Below are 15,820 nucleotides of genomic sequence, written 5' to 3' on the forward strand. Positions count from 1 at the left end.
TTGGTTGAGGTCGCAATGCTGTGCCTCCCAGGTGCGATTAGCTTAATGCAAGGCCCTGCTACTCACATGCGGCTTACTTCTCCTCAATTAGTCTAGACGACAGTAGACCGCCGCACAAAAGTGTCATCTGCCTGGTGATTAGGCACTCCAGGCACACCCGGTGACCGATTGCAAAATACCCTCAAGCGGGAACATCAGGTGACCATGTAGGCTGTTGCGGCACAGCAATCGGCGAGCAGTTTCAGATCGCGGCAAGCCAATGAAACGGCTGCGAGAGGCGGCCGACTGTCGCCAGCGGTTCTTCCTCACTTCGGCAATGAGCCTCTTGCAGCTGTTGCCTGATTTCTGACTCCATTCAACTCACTGATCCGGATTTCTGCCATCGATAATTACCAAGCGACGCCGCAATGTCAATCATTTCACTTACCGATATCTGCGGTCCTGGCAGTGGCAATGGCAGCTTACATGTTTTCTTGCAAAAAGGACTCGACTGTCGTGGCCAGTCGAGAGTCATATCCAATCACAACTGCAATGTATCTACTCATGTCGTCATTGCAGGTCATCCATTGAGTCTAGAGCTCGGAGTTCTCGTGTCCCCATGTCTCTATGCTGTTCTATGATACAAGGTAAGACCGTCCCAGCCGTTGCGGAAATTACAAGTTCGTAAGATAGTCCTCAATCTCCTGAGGACTGAGCTTTCTGAAGCGAGGGCCCTTGGCACCCTCAACACCCTCGATACCGAGCAGGTGGTCCGCCGGAGGTCCAATGATACCTATGTTTCCAGTTAGGCATATTTTTGACGATCAACTTCGAAAACTTACCAATTTCAATGGTATCTCCATTCATCTCGCCCTCAATGGTCTCCTTGAGTGTGAGCAATGCAATGTGCACGGCGTCCTCAAGCTCCAGGCCCTCCGTGTATCTCTTCTCCAGGAACGTCTTCGCAGACGTAGCGCTCTTGCCAATCGCCGTCGCCTTCCACGGGAAGTAACTGCCAGAGGGGTCGACCTGGTACAGCATGGGTCCGCCCTTCAGAGTACCGCCGGTCTTGCCTGTAGGCTTCTTCTCCTCGCCTTCCTTGGTTTCGGTCTCGTCCTCGGGCAAGATACCCTCATCCCAGCCAGCAATCAGCAAGCTGACGCCGTAAGGTCGGACACCACCAGACTGAGTAGCCTCCTGCATGACACGGGCAACATCCTGAACCAATATCCGTGTAGGCGGGTATTCGTTGTAGATGCGCTTGTAGCCGGTGTGCGAGACCTTGCGAGCCTTGTCCACCAATATTCTGTAGTCGGGTCCCATGCCTGAGTACACCATACCAATGTCGGGAGTGACGAGACTGATCTTGGACAGCGAGCTAGGGTCGGCAAGGGGCGATGATGACTTCTTCTCGGTCGCAAGGACGATGCCGTTGGTGGCTTTCGAGGGGTTAGCATGGGTTGGGGAAAGAGGGGCAAGTCGACTTGCCTTTGATACCGAGGGCGGTGACACCCTGGTTGACTGCGTTCAGAGCATACTCTATATGGATGTCAGTCCTGTTGTTTGAGGGCTCATTCCGTTTATGACGCTGGGAAACATCGGCCGGTTGGGGTTGTGTTGGAGCATACCGATCTGAACCAGCTTGCCGCTATAATCCATTAGCATGCGGACGTCATAGGTTGGAAGCATATAAATTACCTGGGCGAGAACGTCGTCAGGGAGAAAGAGTAACGGTCGGCCATTGCTTGATTATTTGATCGTGCAGTCGAGATGTGATGTCAAGTACAGTGGACGGGGAGGATGGTGGGTGGGTTGGCTGCGGTCAAACGAGGTGAGGCTGCTGAAGCTAAGGTACGAAGCTCTCCCTCCCAGGCAACTCGCGCCGCGTCAAGCTGCCAGGCGCCGGACGCCGCTTGGGGAACTAGCAGCACGTGATATTCCCGGCGCTGGTGTTGATCCGGGTTAAAATGCTGATGTAATCTAGCCACTCTAGAAGCTATGACCACCCGCAGAAAGCTCACAATAAAGTGCCTGGTGCTGGAATATTCTTTTTCGCTCTTCGTTTGTCCTGTGTTCTCCAAAAAGATCCTATTCGCTTAGCACAGCTTCCCCGAAAGGACAGATCAGGCTCTCATATTGCCTACGCTAATTTCTGTCATGTAGGCGCTGCTGCACTTGGTCAACTTAGGCCAAGTTTCCAGCCCCGAGCCAGCCGGTCTTTCACTCCAAACCTTCTATTGCATCTCCTCTTCTCACAGCACAGAGTTACCTCAATTGCGCGATATAGAAAGCTCAATGCTCGGAAGACGCAGCGAATCCCGACGTCTCTAGCAATCAATTTCCACTCTTCATCATGGACGCAGCGAAACCTCAGTGGAATTGGCCGTCTGACCTCCCAATGGGAGGCTCAACGGGCAACAGCCACTCTGAAGCCGATCCACCCGAGAAGTCAGAGTCTGTCAAGTCTGAGGACCAGGGCCAACAGGACAGAGAGCATCCCCAGGAGCTACCTCAGTCTCCGCCCAAGCAAAGATACTACGGGCCTCGAACATGTCGCATCTGCTTCGAGTCGGTTCACCCCATTTTCGAAGAGCCAAGTGTCATGAGCGGCTTCATGAACTCACGTCCACGGCCTGTTTACATATCCGACGACCCCGACTCTGGACGACTCATCTCACCATGCAAGTGCAAGGGGTCTCAACGCTACGTCCACGAAGGGTGTTTGCAAGCTTGGAGGTATGCCGACTCGACAGCTACGCGGAACTTCTTCGCATGCCCCACCTGCAGCTACCAATACAAGCTGGAGCGATTATCATGGGCGAATCGTTTGCAGGGGACATTTGCCCAAATTGTACTAACAATCCTCATCTTCATCGTTTCGGTCTTCATTCTTGGTTTCATTGCGGATCCGATTTTGAATCTATGGACTGATCCCATGGGCGCAATCGCTGATATGGCGGCGAATGTTCTCGACGACATCGAAGCAATTCACGAGCCTGTACCTGAGATGGGTGCGGAGCCTGGAACATGGCTGGAACACTTCCTCAAAGGCTTCTTTTCTCTTGGGCTGCTTGGGTTCGTCAAGTCTCTCTTCGCCCTTTCGCCTGTCCAATGGTGGAACTTGAGGTCCAGCGGTATTCTCAGTACTTCTGGACGTCGAGCTGGGACTGGTCGCGCGCGTGTTGAGAATATCAACGTGGCGTTGGTCGTCATTGGTGCCGCGACCTTTATGTGGGGAGTATGGAAGGGCGTGAGAAAGTTCAGTGCTTCCGCTCTGCAACGTGCGAGCGACAGAGTCTTCGATGTGGGCGGTGACGATGATGAGGACGAAGATATCAAGGAAGACTAACATAGGTCGTAATGTGGAGAAACGCAAACATTATTTATCACTCAAGAGACAACGCCTGTAGCGCCATGTGTCACCGAGTCCGCGATGTCACCCGCACACTCTTAAGTTGCCTCGAAGATTCTCTTCCATATCGTGTCAACTAGTCTGTGTGCGGAGAAGAAGTCCCTGCTCTGTCTTTGAATTGAGCCGTTTTGGTTAGATTTACTTTAGACGGGCGGACGACATCAACCTGCTATCAATCAATCAACATTCTGTTGGCTGATTATGCCGACGACAACTCTCAACATCCTTTGAGTTGCCAAACGCGCAGGCTGATACATATATGTCTCATGGATCTACCAATGGCGAAGCTTAAGAATTCGATAGTGACGAAAGACTTGAATTGACTTCTGTGTGTCATGTTTCCACTATCAGGCACTGATGATGAACTACGTGAAGGTTTGCAAGGAAGGATCAATGTGAATGTCGGGTATTTTTTTTTTAAACAATCCGACCTTAATTATCCAGTAACCTACCTACTGTTCAGCGTCACAGCACCCCGCATACATAGAGCACAATATTGGGTTTGACGTCGTGTTGGTGGTGGGGAACCAGCGCAACCCTTGACAGGAGGGGCTCAGGGGATCCAGGGATCGCCCGACCGGACAATAATACCACCGACCGGGCCAATGATTGCTGGTTTTCGGCGCGGTCCAGATCTAGTGTTCCCAAAGTGGACCTCGAATTAAACGAAGCCGTGGTATCGAGTTCGTGTTCACCAGTCTGTACATTGACAGGCCGTCCTCGCCTTTGCACCACTGCTTCCCTTACAAAACTTTCACTTTCCAAGGTGTCGCCTAGACTTCTTTCGAGGACTGGACGTGATGCGACTCTTTGGATGACGCCCTGCGAATACCCTGACGATCCTCGACTTCGACATTCCATCACCTTTTCCTCCCTCCTTTCTGTGCCAAGCCTCTCGTCGCAACCGCCACAGTCAGCGTCTACTCTCGTATTCGACCGCCGACGAAATTTGTCCTTAGACGACCGCCATTTCCGGGACATCGAGGCGTCTCAATTTGACGCTGGTCCAGTTGCGACAATTCCTGCGATTGTAGGCCGACGAGTTCTCCCTTTGAACTAATATCCTAATTCGACACGATGCATTTCGCATACCCACCAAGAAAGAGCTCGAATCCGCCTCCCTTCAAGGCGAGATCTTCTAGAATACCGCCAGTTCTTCGACGCAGCAGGCTCAAGGTCATCGCGGCAGGTGCCCTTGTATTCTTTGGCTTCATATACCTTCTCTCCGGGGCCCTCAAGTCACCCAGTGGTCCTCGAGTACCCTCTGGGGACCCATCTGCGGTAATAGTGACGGTGCTGGACGAGGACAACTACAGCAATGCATATCTTGCAAGCGTTCGTGACAACAGGAAGCAATATGCGCAGCTACACGGTCGGCATTCACTGGTTCTCTGTGGCACTGCACATGCTGATAGCTCTTTTTCTAGGTTACGAGGTGATGTTTGTGAAGGCGGGCGATTACGATCTGGACGGATCTCCAACATCATGGAACAAAGTGGTGGCGCTGAGGCACGCAATGACAAAGTTCCCGGAAGCTAGGTGGTTCTGGTACCTCGACCAAGACGCCTACATCATGGATCCAGCGACGACGCTAGAGAACTTGGTGTTGAAGTCGGACAGACTGGATACTTTGATGGCCAGGGATCACCCGGTTGTGCCGCCAGACAGCATCATCAAAACATTCCCTCATCTCAAGGGCGACGACATCGATTTCGTGGTCACGCAAGACAGGGAGGGTCTATCTTCGAGCAGCTTCTTCATCCGGAATGGCGAGTGGGCGAAGTTCTTCATCGACACCTGGTTCGATCCGCTGTACCGTAGCTACAACTTCCAGAAGGCAGAGGGGCACGCTTTGGTAAGTCTGTTTCTTTTCGTTTCTTTTTTGTGCCTCTGAGCCATATCTGACCGTCGCCTTAGGAACACATTGTTCAATGGCATCCCACCATTCTTTCGAAACTTGCGATTGTGCCGCAGAAGACATTCAACTCCTACAATCGATATGATAAGGGGGAGATCTATAAGGATGGTCACTTTGTTGTCCGCGCAGCTGGTTGCACAAAGACTGGAGAGCGATCTTGCGACGAGGAGTTGAGCAGCTTCAAGACCAAGTGGAAGGCGGCATTCAAGGAGCAATAGACGGGGGCCTAGAAGAGAGCAAGGCTTGTCCTCGCTAGAGGGCCTACACACAGAAAAGCTCCAGGCGTTTTATTCCCAGGAAGCATGAACTCGGCATTTCAAGTGTACAAGAGCTGGACGAGGGCGTTTATTTGGGTTTGTGGAGACCATCTCATGAAGGAATTTTGTATGGGGTTTACTGACAGATGGTCGAGGGCCTCGGGGGCTACCCGGTTGCATGAGCTTCTCGCGTGGCGCTCATGAGGGTTGTTATGTTTTTCTCTCTTGATACTTTCGAGATGATGACTCATTTTGACGACTGAAGGCTTGCGTCTTCTTGTGTTTTGTATACCATACCGATAGACATTGGCCATCCTGCGAAGAGCGCGGATGCTAATACGGACTTTATTCGCAAATCTCCACCCCGTTAAAATGCAATTGATCTAGGCGGCGATCGAGGGGCCAGGACCGTCTCCACTTGGACCAACCTGCCCCATGAGGACGTCTGACTGCTTTCACAAGGCGAGTTGGACAGGGAAGACGACATCGCATGAACCAATGAGGATGAGTCTAGGCGCAAGTTGTTGGTCGTTGATGCACGTCTGCGATTCGGCTGCAAGGTTGTCATCCGCTAAGATCGAATACCCAGGCGTGCCAGGCGGCGCCTGGATCCGCTTGGATCTCTCGGACGTCGACGCTGTCGATGTGACGTGGTTGAGGCAAAGCGCATGGCCACTTTGTCGGAGCTTACTCACCAAGACACTGGTTGGCCTTTGACATTAGGGACATTGTGTGACCCGATTTGAAGGTCGACCGGCTTGCCATTCTGCATCCGTAGTTTCCAGTATCGATCGTTATGCAAAGAGGCAAAAGGATGGCTCTCAATGGTTAAAAATGCCATTCCAAGCGGGTTCGGGGCCATCAAGCCGGATGACGGGCGTCCGCGGACCCGATCCCGCCCCGCTATTGTGGATCTCTTTGCTCCGGGGCAGTCCGCGGATGGACAGACCTGGGCGACTTTCAAGGTTGCTTTGACAGATAACGCTCACCAGTTGTGCTCCAAACATGGAGACTCTTAATGAACGGAAGTAACATCTACTACGAAAGGAGTATGCAAGGTAACAAGAGAAGGCTGGCGATCTGGACGCAAAGTCATGCGTACATCGGACAGACTGCCCAATCGGCCGAGTCTGAAGGTCCTCGGTTCGCGTGGAAAATACCGTCACGTATCAGTCGCGGCGATAAGATGACGGGCACGTCGCGCGGTGCGGACTGCCCTCTTTGGGTTGGGACTTTGGAGATGGCGGTTCATCACTGGCCGCTCCACCTCGACACTGACACCTCATATTGGGGAAGAGCCTAAGAGGAAGCCATCTGCTCAATGTGAATCCTACCTTGTTATTAGTCAAGGTCGCTTCCCCAATTAGACGACGATGGTATGAGCTTTTAAGCTTGAAGCAGGACCCCCTGTATTAATGACTTGCCTGAAAGGTGTGTGAATGATACTGCCTGCAGCCAGCTGGACGCGGACGCCGTAGGAAACAGGGCTCTTCTTGCTTGGAGTGGCGCATGTGACAGACCGGATGGCGGCAATGCTCCCCCAGAGAGAAGCGGCGCTCCAGAAACTCCAGAATGTACTCCGCTATCTTCGCTGCACCGACAGGGGTAAACGGCGCTAAGAAATAATCAAGAAGACGCCATGCCCCACGATTTTCTGCTCCTCGGGATCCAGCCGTTGGCTCTGCTTACCACAGCAGTTGCACAGCAAAGACCCTCTAGCCTCTACTTCCCTGACCCCAGCCGCCCGTGATGCTCTTGCTGTGGCGTTGTTAACGTCGGAACCTTCCAAAGTTCCCAACTCTTAGCCTTGATCTTCGTCCGGTCCCCCAGTCTCCAATTCTTTTTTCTTCTTGAGCCCCTCCTTCGCATTCCCTTCTACTCCGCGCATTTATAAATTGGAAATCGCATCCATTCGGATTCGGTCTCCGTTTTCCAGGATTTCCACCTTCATTGCTTGCTTGTCGCGAATCGTAACACCCCACCGTGCCTAGCTCCAACAACGGCAGTAGACAAGATGCCCGGCAGCTCCCGCATTCCCGCAAGCTTGCGCGAAGGACTGAACCAAGTCAAGCGTAGCCGGCAAGCGAGTCCCTTGTTGGTCCTGAATCTCGACTTGTGAGTTACCAATGCTTCCATCTTTCCACTTCGGCATCTCTCCCGAAGTTACCTCGGCATCGGCTAACCTCGAGGACTCCCGGACCATAGGTTGCGCAACATCATTTTCTTCCTCTTCGTCTGGCGATGGACGCGCAAGACGTTCCTGAAGCTCAAGGGCCGCGGCCTGATTGGCAGCATCGTCGAGATCTACATTGATATTCGCAGAGTCCTGTATGGCTACTTCCTGCGCGCCCCCGGCGTCCGCGGCCAGGTCCAGAAGCAGGTCAACGAGACCATGGCAAAACTGCAGACCAAGATGATCCCCGCGAACCTCACCCGATACCTGACCCTGCCGAAGGAGGGCTGGTCCGAAGACGATGTCCGAAAGGAGCTTGATACCCTGGCGAACATGGACCACACAAGATGGGAGGATGGTTTTGTCTCTGGCGCCGTCTACCACGGCGAGGACGAACTGATAAAGCTGCAGACTGAGGCGTTTGGCAAGTTCACCGTCGCGAACCCCATCCACCCTGATGTCTTCCCGGGTGTGAGGAAGATGGAAGCTGAGGTTGTTTCCATGGTTCTGGCCATGTTCAACGCTCCTCCCGGCGCTGCCGGTGCCACCACGAGCGGTGGTACTGACAGTATCCTGTCGGCCTGCCTTGGCGCGCGCCAAAGAGGGTACTTTGAGAAGGGAATTACTGAGCCTGAGATGTACGTTTTCACTGTGATACTATGTTCTCGTAGTCTTTCTTACTGACGCGCATCAGGATCTTGCCCGAAACCGCCCACACTGCGTTCCGCAAGGCCGGTGACTACTTCAAGATCAAGATCCACTACGTTTCCTGCCCTGCGCCCAACTACCAGGTTGACGTCCGCGCTGTCTCCCGTCTGATCAACAGCAACACAGTTCTGTTGGTCGGTTCCGCACCGAACTTCCCTCACGGTATCATCGATGACATCAGCGCTCTGTCCAAGTTGGCCGTCAAGAAGAAGTTGTGCCTCCACGTCGACTGCTGCCTCGGTTCCTTCATGGTTCCCTTCTTGGACAAGGCCGGTTTCGAGACCGAAGTCTTTGATTTCCGTCTCAAGGGCGTCACGAGCATCAGCTGCGACACCCACAAGTATGGATTCGCGCCTAAGGGCAACTCTACGGTTTTGTACAGGTCTGCGGAACTCCGCAAATATCAGTACTACGTGTCGCCAGATTGGTCTGGCGGTGTGTACGGTTCTCCTGGCATAGCCGGCTCGCGTCCAGGTGCCCTGATTGCTGGCTGCTGGGCTAGTTTGATGAAGGTCGGTGAGGCTGGTTACATTGACGCTTGTGTCAAGATTGTCGGCACTACCAAGAAAATTATTGAGAAGATTCGCGAGACACCGGCACTGGATAACGAGTTGGAGATCCTGGGCAAGCCTCTTGTGTCTGTCGTTGCCTTCACCGCCAAGAACCTCAACGTTTACGACATTGCCGACGGCATGTCAGAGAAGGGATGGCACTTGAATGCTCTTCAGAACCCTCCCGCGATCCACGTCGCCGTTACTCTGCCAATTACCAAGGTCTATGAGAAGTTGTTGACTGATCTTGAGGCCGTTGTCGAAGCTGAGAAGGAAAAGGAGAGAGTTCGCGCCGTTGAGGGTAAGGGTGTCAAGGGCAAGGCTGTCGGTGACTCGGCTGCTTTGTATGGCGTTGCCGGATCCCTGCCAAACAAGAGCGTGGTTGTTGACTTGGCCAACGGCTTCTTGGACTTGTTGTACAAAGCATGAAGGAGGAAGCAAGAAAATCGGTCGGGAGTTTTGTAAGTGCATTAGCTGGCGAGCATTCGATCTCGATTCGGGTTGGACAAAGCCCCAGTAACATATAACGGTGTAACATATTTATTTTATTCAGCGTCTTTTTGATTCTCACCGGCATCGCTCCCACTTTGCACTGCTGACCATGTGAAGCTTACCGAGCTGATGGGGATTGGCTCGCTGTTACTCAGTTGCGTCCGGCTCGAGGATCGGGACGGGGCGAACGGGACCCCCACATGTTCAAGACATGACCGCGTGTGTTCGTTTGGAGCTTTCCTGTCCTCTCCCACGGACCGAGTTGTCTCATTCTCTGTCGGGTCTTTTTTATCTTCACGGGAGGCTAAGGTTGTCTCAAATCTGCCGCTCTGACCACAAGTCGCCAGCAAACGCGAGTGCAGAACGGCTGATTCGTATTCATTGGCTGCCAACAATCGGGATATGTTATCGATTGAAGCGGCCTGCCGCGCAGATGCGCGAACCAGTTTTCTCTCAAGAATTTCGGTAGACGCCTTACCGCGGACGGCCAGTGGGACATCCGGAGCGTCACGGCCCAATACCGGGGGCCACCCATGGCATCGTTCTTTGTCTCCTGCGCTTACATGCAGCATCCCACACCGCACTATCGAAAGCTTCCGCACCACATTCAAAGAGCCCTCTCCCCTCCAAGCTACGTCTCAAGTCGAGGCCTGTGGTATTATCGGGGACCACTCGGTGGCACCAGCAATAAACTCCAAGAAAAACTTAGCGATGGGACGCCCGCGCTGACTGTCGGCTCAGGGCCAACGAGCAAACATGGCGTCGCCTGACTTGGATTGTCCAACGCGATTCAAGCTAAGATATCTTGAGCGACACAGAAACCATGACTTGGGACACAGCAACTCGAAACGACGGGAATAATGATATTTTGGTACAGTTTTCATCCGAGGCGGAAACTTTCAGCTTCCCGAACGCGTGTGGCCTCAAGATCGAAACCATCCCGATGTCATTGCATCCTCCGGTGAGGGCCATATCCTGGACACCCTGACGTGGGAGAATCCCACCAGACGACCTTCTTTTTCCATCTCAGCTCCCTTCGGTGACGCATCGAAACGCCACCGGTGTGCCGTGTACCAGGCCATGGCATTGCCATGCAGATAACTTTGCGGCCCAATGAGACAGGGATGGGCCTCGTTGGAGAAACGGTGCACGGCAGCAAAAGGGCAACTTTGTGTGGCCTCTACGCTACCTTCGCCCGACTACTTTGTACGAGCTACCACCACGTACACACAGCCTACTGATTTCCCTTTCTTCCTCACATCTATTATCCCATTTTCTCCCTCCTATCTCACGCGTGAGGGGAACACCACATTCTTATCCCTCGCACTTTGAAAATGCACTTTTCCGCATCACCCATGCCGCTCGTGGTGTTGCCTCCGTGATCGACCCTTTCATACCTTCGTGGTGCACCTTATCAACCCACCTGACGCGAGGGGAAATAGACGTCAACATTTCATTGGGGAGCCCTCTCAAGTGTCCCATCGGCGTCCGAAGAGGGTATGGGTCTATAACTATTCCTGCCTTTTCTGCCGCCTGTCTCAGCTCCATTTCGGTCTGCCCCTTCTCGTCGTCTATTTGCTTGGTATATACGGCTCCTCTACCTTTCGCGCCGACAGCCCAATCACTCTGGTTCCCTATCAATCCTACGCCTACTGTCTCTTGTTTACCATCGCACAAACGATCTAGTCTGAGCTTTCCTCGGAAGTTCGCATGCTGCGGCAGACGGCATATCCATTACCAGCAACATCGGCAACCCGTCATGACTACCACCCCGGGTGGCAAGGCCGTGCGGCCAAGGCTGAACACCACGACGAACTGGTCCCTGCCGAGAGATCAGGCGGGCCGCCCGGAGCCGGAACAGCTTTCCCCGCTGTCACCAGGGCGGGCTACTGAGGAATTCGGCTGGGGACAACAAAAGGGGAGCCATGGTCACGGAAACCGGGTGGATGAACAGCAGCAGCAGGGTTCAGAGAGTTTGATTATGGAGACGCTCACTTCGAGACCTCGCGATAGTCTTGGTAGTATGCCGTCTGATATGTTGGAGGAGTTGAGGAAGATTATCAAAGAAGAAGGTCAGTTTTGTTCCGTTGTGTCTTTGAAAGGCTGGAGTTTGCTAATGATGTTGTCCAGTTGCCCAAGTCGCTCAAGTCGTTCAACTAAAGACCAATGAGACCGGCAACCCCGTCGACGCAGCTCGGCTTTCCCCCTTATCCAGCCAGAACTCTGTCTTCCCTCCGGCGTACCCCAGCCCGCCGCCTTCCATCATCGACGCACACGGCGCCTCCAAGACCTCATCGCCTAGGGATCACAGCCCGGAACTCGCCCACCTAAAAACTGCGTCGGCGCCTCCTCCGCAGCAGTATCAGCCGTCGCCGCCAACTTCGTTTCCCGTACCAGCACCTCAGTCCACCCCGCCCATCAGTCCTCAGCAAAGAGGGGTTCACTTTCGAAAGAGGGCACCGCCGGTTATTCATTGCCAACCTCGGGTTGAAACGGATAATGAAGATGATGTCTCGCCCACTGCTCCTGCGTCGCCGCAAGTTGAGCTGAGTAGTGTTGACAAGGCGTGGGACGTGTTGTTTGATTCGGAGGGATATCCTACCAATCGACTAAATAGCGTGCTCAGAGGTCTCGCTAACTTTATGGTATTCTCGCCTGCCGTCCTCTCCATCACTTTGTGTTTGGCTGACATGAACCTCAGATCGCGGAGTTTGGGCAACCAGAGACACTCGTCGTTACCCCTGAGAAGATGCTGACGCTGTACACCAAATACAAAGTCGAGCCTGAGAGGTTCCAATATGAAGGTAAGGTGAATTTCCATTGATGGTTCAGAAATAAATGCTGACGTATTATCAGACATCTTCAAGTCTCGGTCCAAAGATGCTTTGGAGCGAATCGAGTTCTTGTACCAAGATCTAGACTGCCAATACCACCTCGTCCAGGCCGCACCCAGATCTCAACCCAACATCCCCGGCTTGACTCCCGCAGGCTTCGCCAAATGGATGATCAGCAGCATTCTCGCCTACCCAGACCCCGAAGCCAGGCGTCTGCATGCTATCATGTCCGCTCTCCCCATCAACGCCGATGGCCCTCTCCTTAACGGCAAACCTGAACGACTCCCAAGACAGCTGTCCCGGCACCTCTTCCCAGAGACCCCCGATAAGAAGGTCCGCAAGATCGTCGACGAGGCCATGTGGGACTGTCTAGAGGACGTTGCGCCGCCCCTGCCGTCCATTCCGAAGTCTCGATCGGGCCCGCCGCCCCAGGACGCGGCCAGGCTCCCCGAGGCCAACACGCATACCCGCCGGTCCGGAAGCGACCTCCTCAAGCGTCCTGCATCCCTCCCTCATCGTTCCAGGACATATGATCGCGGTAACCACCGCGTGGAGCCGCATCCGGCCCGTCTCCCGCGAGCAAACTCAGATGCAGGCGGCTCATTGCCCAGACATTGTGACTTGCCTCCCCCTCCAGTTGGTCGGCACTCGACTTCCTCTCAGAGACAGCGGAGCCCTCCGCCTACCAATCGCTATACCGCATCTCTGCCGTCCATCTCGCAGCACCATGTCAGCTGTAGTGGCGGTGCTGCGTCGCCGTCGCCTTCGTCGTATGATATTCGTGGTGGTGATGCTACTTACGGGGTGCACTCCGGTCGCGGCCGGGATGGGCACCGCGGCTCGGAGTCGAGGGATGGGTCGCCGCGGTCGCCGGGTAGTGGAAGGCGCGGTGGCGGTGGTGGAGATAGGGGACCGACGTGGGAGGATGTGTATAGTCGGAAGGGGTCTGCTGGTGGGAGGGGGTCGAGTGTTGATGGGGGATCGCATCGGTCGTTCCGGTGATCTTGGAACCTTGATGTTATGTGTTGAAAGATCTGCTCGAAGCCACTGACGATGAAGAGGAAGAATTTGGAGGAGGATAAATGAAGACATGACAGTAACGACTTATGCCATTCTCTTTTGTCATGGGTGGGATGGTTGGGTCCCGTTCAGTTTGCTTACAAGTTTATCAAGGGACAGCTGTACGATCTGAAGATGTCTGTGTTCAGTAACTTAGCGCTGGATAGGTTTCTTGCCATAAAAGTCTACTTCCTGACATCTTGTTCTAATGTGGTCCCATGTATTTAATTAAGTGCTGTGTTCAAGGCCTTCAATGTAAAAGACGATGTTGACAGCGTGCGACCCAGGATTCAGTACATTCGTACAACTATGGCTACCTTTCGAGAACAGCAAACATCCATCTCTGACCCTGTCTCATACAATGGTTTTGCTACTCTGCGGCAGAATACTGGAAGCTCGGAGAGGTTAGGTCTTCTTTGTTTGAGAAAATTGGTACGGGGAAACGGAGACTTTCCTCTTGATGAGGGCATTACGTTCCCTCTTGTCATATTAAACCCGTCAATTCCTACCCCCAGTATACAAGTTTGTTCGAGCAGAAAACAGGCCTGGATATAATCATGCCACATTCACTGCTTATCATGAACAAAAGAAGGAAAGGAAGAAGATACGAACAGGAATCATAACACCAAGGAGGTGCGTTTGACCAAGCGAAGAAAATATTGAATTTTCTCCCTTATGATTCATTTAAGGCACAGTATTTTAACCGACTCCATGACCTCCTTGGGCCTGCCTGGCAGCGGCCACTGCCTCTTTTTGCCAGCATCTATTGAGCTGTAATGGTGTCGTGATAATCTTCTCCCCAGGGATCAGAAACAGTATTCGTTCTATACTCAGACGTTTCCTTGACTATCTATACCATAGTGCCGTATTTGTTGAACGCCACTTGTCAATAGGAAAAAAAAAACAATTCAAAAAGCGGTATCCTTCTCAATTTCTTCGGTCACTAGACACTCCCACAACATACGGCTTATCTATTCAACATCTTCAGAACGTAGACGGCCTTAAACCTTTAGATTTCGAAAGCTTCAGCCTCAAACTTTCCCGCAAGTATGGCAAGTTCCCTATCTCCGATATGGCGGTGTCTGCTACTTGTCTTGGGTATACCAGAGAGGTGCAAAGACAATTAGAACCACAAGACATCTTTTCAGGGGTATGAAGCGTATACCATTCTAGGTACAGACATTCCTTGACCGCTTGGTTGGCTCCGTCGATCGAAGTCAATCACCATTAAACGTACATCACTGTCCCAGGAACAGAGCCACGATCATCTTCAAACAAATTTGTCCCGGTACTGCGGGACACTTATGAGGTGCCTAATATCGAGCATACTCATAGATGGCCTTGAACCATTCCTTGATGAAACATTCGAGATCAAACTTTCCACAACCATCTCCTCTCCCGCGCTGTCACGAAACCTGCTCATCTCACGAACCTGTGTACACTGTGTTATCAACACCTCTCTGGACATTGTGATATCGATCCATGGTATATAAACAGGTGTAAGCCCAGGAACTCCCAAGAATGCTATGCTGTATCCCAATGTCTACACATACAAATCCCCCGGTTACTTCTCTTCATTGACCCAACCCAATCGTTCTTCGTACCACTCAGTTGGCCTTTCCAAGTCTGACTTACTCTCGTATTACCCAGTAATACCCCAATCACACCTAATACAACCATCCACAATGGCCATCAAACTCGCCATCCGTCTGCACAACCGCTACACAGCCCTCAAGGCCAAGGCTAAGGGACTCCGTGTCGGCAGCAGCAGCACCACCACCACAAATGGCGGCCAGAAACAGTGCCTCTGGTGCAGGATCCTCAGACGCAAAAGCCCTGAGCCCCTCATGAACAACGCAGACATTCACGCCTGGATGTCCTCGGATGGAACCCTCTTTGAGCCGGGGATTCAAGTAACCCAAGGCCTCAGCGGCAACTTGAACCCCGAAGGAATATTTTCTTTCCGCGAAGGGGCTAATAGTCGCCTCTCGGTCAGGTCAAACGCACCGCCACTCTCTAGCGTCTGCTCGTTCAGAACTTCTTCGTCGCGTTACTCTTCAGACGAGGCCTGCGTTGATAACGACCACACCAACAGCAACGACGATGACGACAACGACGACCGCCGGACCACTATCTGCCCCGTCGATAAGGAAGCCTCCAGCGTCTACTCGTTCAGAACCTCTTCATCGCATTACTCTTCGGATGAGGCCTGCGTCGACAGCGACCACATCAACATCTCCGACAATGACGACAACGACTGGACCACGATCTGCTCCTTCGGCGAGGAAGAGGAAACCTTCTACGACGCCGAAGATGGTCTCCCAAGGTCAATCAGAGACATGGTCCCCCTGCCGTCAACCTACTCCCCCTTCGCATCAGACCTCGATACTCTCCCGTCTGCGTACAACCTATGGGCGTTCTAGAAGAACAGACCTAG

The 15,820-nt window shown here is 53.0% G+C and overlaps 6 protein-coding genes across 6 annotated transcripts; 5 read left to right on the forward strand and 1 right to left on the reverse strand.

Annotated features, from left to right (window-relative positions):
- Positions 1-653: 653 nt before the first annotated feature.
- BDP55DRAFT_694784 (putative proteasome subunit alpha type-2) lies at positions 654-1,721 on the reverse strand (the record flags this gene model as incomplete). The annotated part of the gene is made up of 5 exons (XM_060577390.1): positions 654-772; positions 822-1,418; positions 1,468-1,518; positions 1,608-1,627; positions 1,678-1,721. The coding sequence occupies 5 exons, from the start codon at positions 1,719-1,721 to the stop codon at positions 654-656; spliced, it is 831 nt and encodes a 276-aa protein (XP_060428401.1).
- A 611-nt stretch (positions 1,722-2,332) lies between these two features.
- On the forward strand, positions 2,333-3,328 carry BDP55DRAFT_729776 (uncharacterized protein; the record flags this gene model as incomplete). The annotated part of the gene is made up of 1 exon (XM_060579616.1): positions 2,333-3,328. The coding sequence occupies one exon, from the start codon at positions 2,333-2,335 to the stop codon at positions 3,326-3,328; it is 996 nt and encodes a 331-aa protein (XP_060428402.1).
- A 734-nt stretch (positions 3,329-4,062) lies between these two features.
- BDP55DRAFT_667564 (galactosyl transferase GMA12/MNN10 family protein) lies at positions 4,063-5,923 on the forward strand. The gene is made up of 3 exons (XM_060575175.1): positions 4,063-4,763; positions 4,819-5,246; positions 5,309-5,923. Exons 1-3 carry the CDS (start codon positions 4,469-4,471, stop codon positions 5,525-5,527), a joined length of 942 nt encoding a protein of 313 aa, XP_060428403.1. The 5' UTR covers positions 4,063-4,468; the 3' UTR covers positions 5,528-5,923.
- A 1,657-nt stretch (positions 5,924-7,580) lies between these two features.
- Positions 7,581-9,427, forward strand: BDP55DRAFT_729779 (pyridoxal phosphate-dependent transferase; the record flags this gene model as incomplete). The annotated part of the gene is made up of 3 exons (XM_060579617.1): positions 7,581-7,681; positions 7,772-8,377; positions 8,434-9,427. 3 exons carry the CDS (start codon positions 7,581-7,583, stop codon positions 9,425-9,427), a joined length of 1,701 nt encoding a protein of 566 aa, XP_060428404.1.
- Positions 9,428-11,144: 1,717 nt separating this feature from the next.
- Positions 11,145-13,487, forward strand: BDP55DRAFT_184727 (uncharacterized protein). The gene is made up of 4 exons (XM_060565845.1): positions 11,145-11,562; positions 11,621-12,135; positions 12,192-12,294; positions 12,347-13,487. Exons 1-4 carry the CDS (start codon positions 11,250-11,252, stop codon positions 13,324-13,326), a joined length of 1,911 nt encoding a protein of 636 aa, XP_060428405.1. The 5' UTR covers positions 11,145-11,249; the 3' UTR covers positions 13,327-13,487.
- A 1,581-nt stretch (positions 13,488-15,068) lies between these two features.
- BDP55DRAFT_729781 (uncharacterized protein) lies at positions 15,069-15,806 on the forward strand (the record flags this gene model as incomplete). The annotated part of the gene is made up of 1 exon (XM_060579618.1): positions 15,069-15,806. One exon carries the CDS (start codon positions 15,069-15,071, stop codon positions 15,804-15,806), a length of 738 nt encoding a protein of 245 aa, XP_060428406.1.
- Positions 15,807-15,820: the final 14 nt, after the last annotated feature.

Source organism: Colletotrichum godetiae (assembly GCF_030913485.1).
Source record: "Colletotrichum godetiae strain CBS 193.32 chromosome Unknown BDP55scaffold_26, whole genome shotgun sequence".
Classification (NCBI taxonomy): Eukaryota; Fungi; Ascomycota; class Sordariomycetes; order Glomerellales; family Glomerellaceae; genus Colletotrichum; species Colletotrichum godetiae.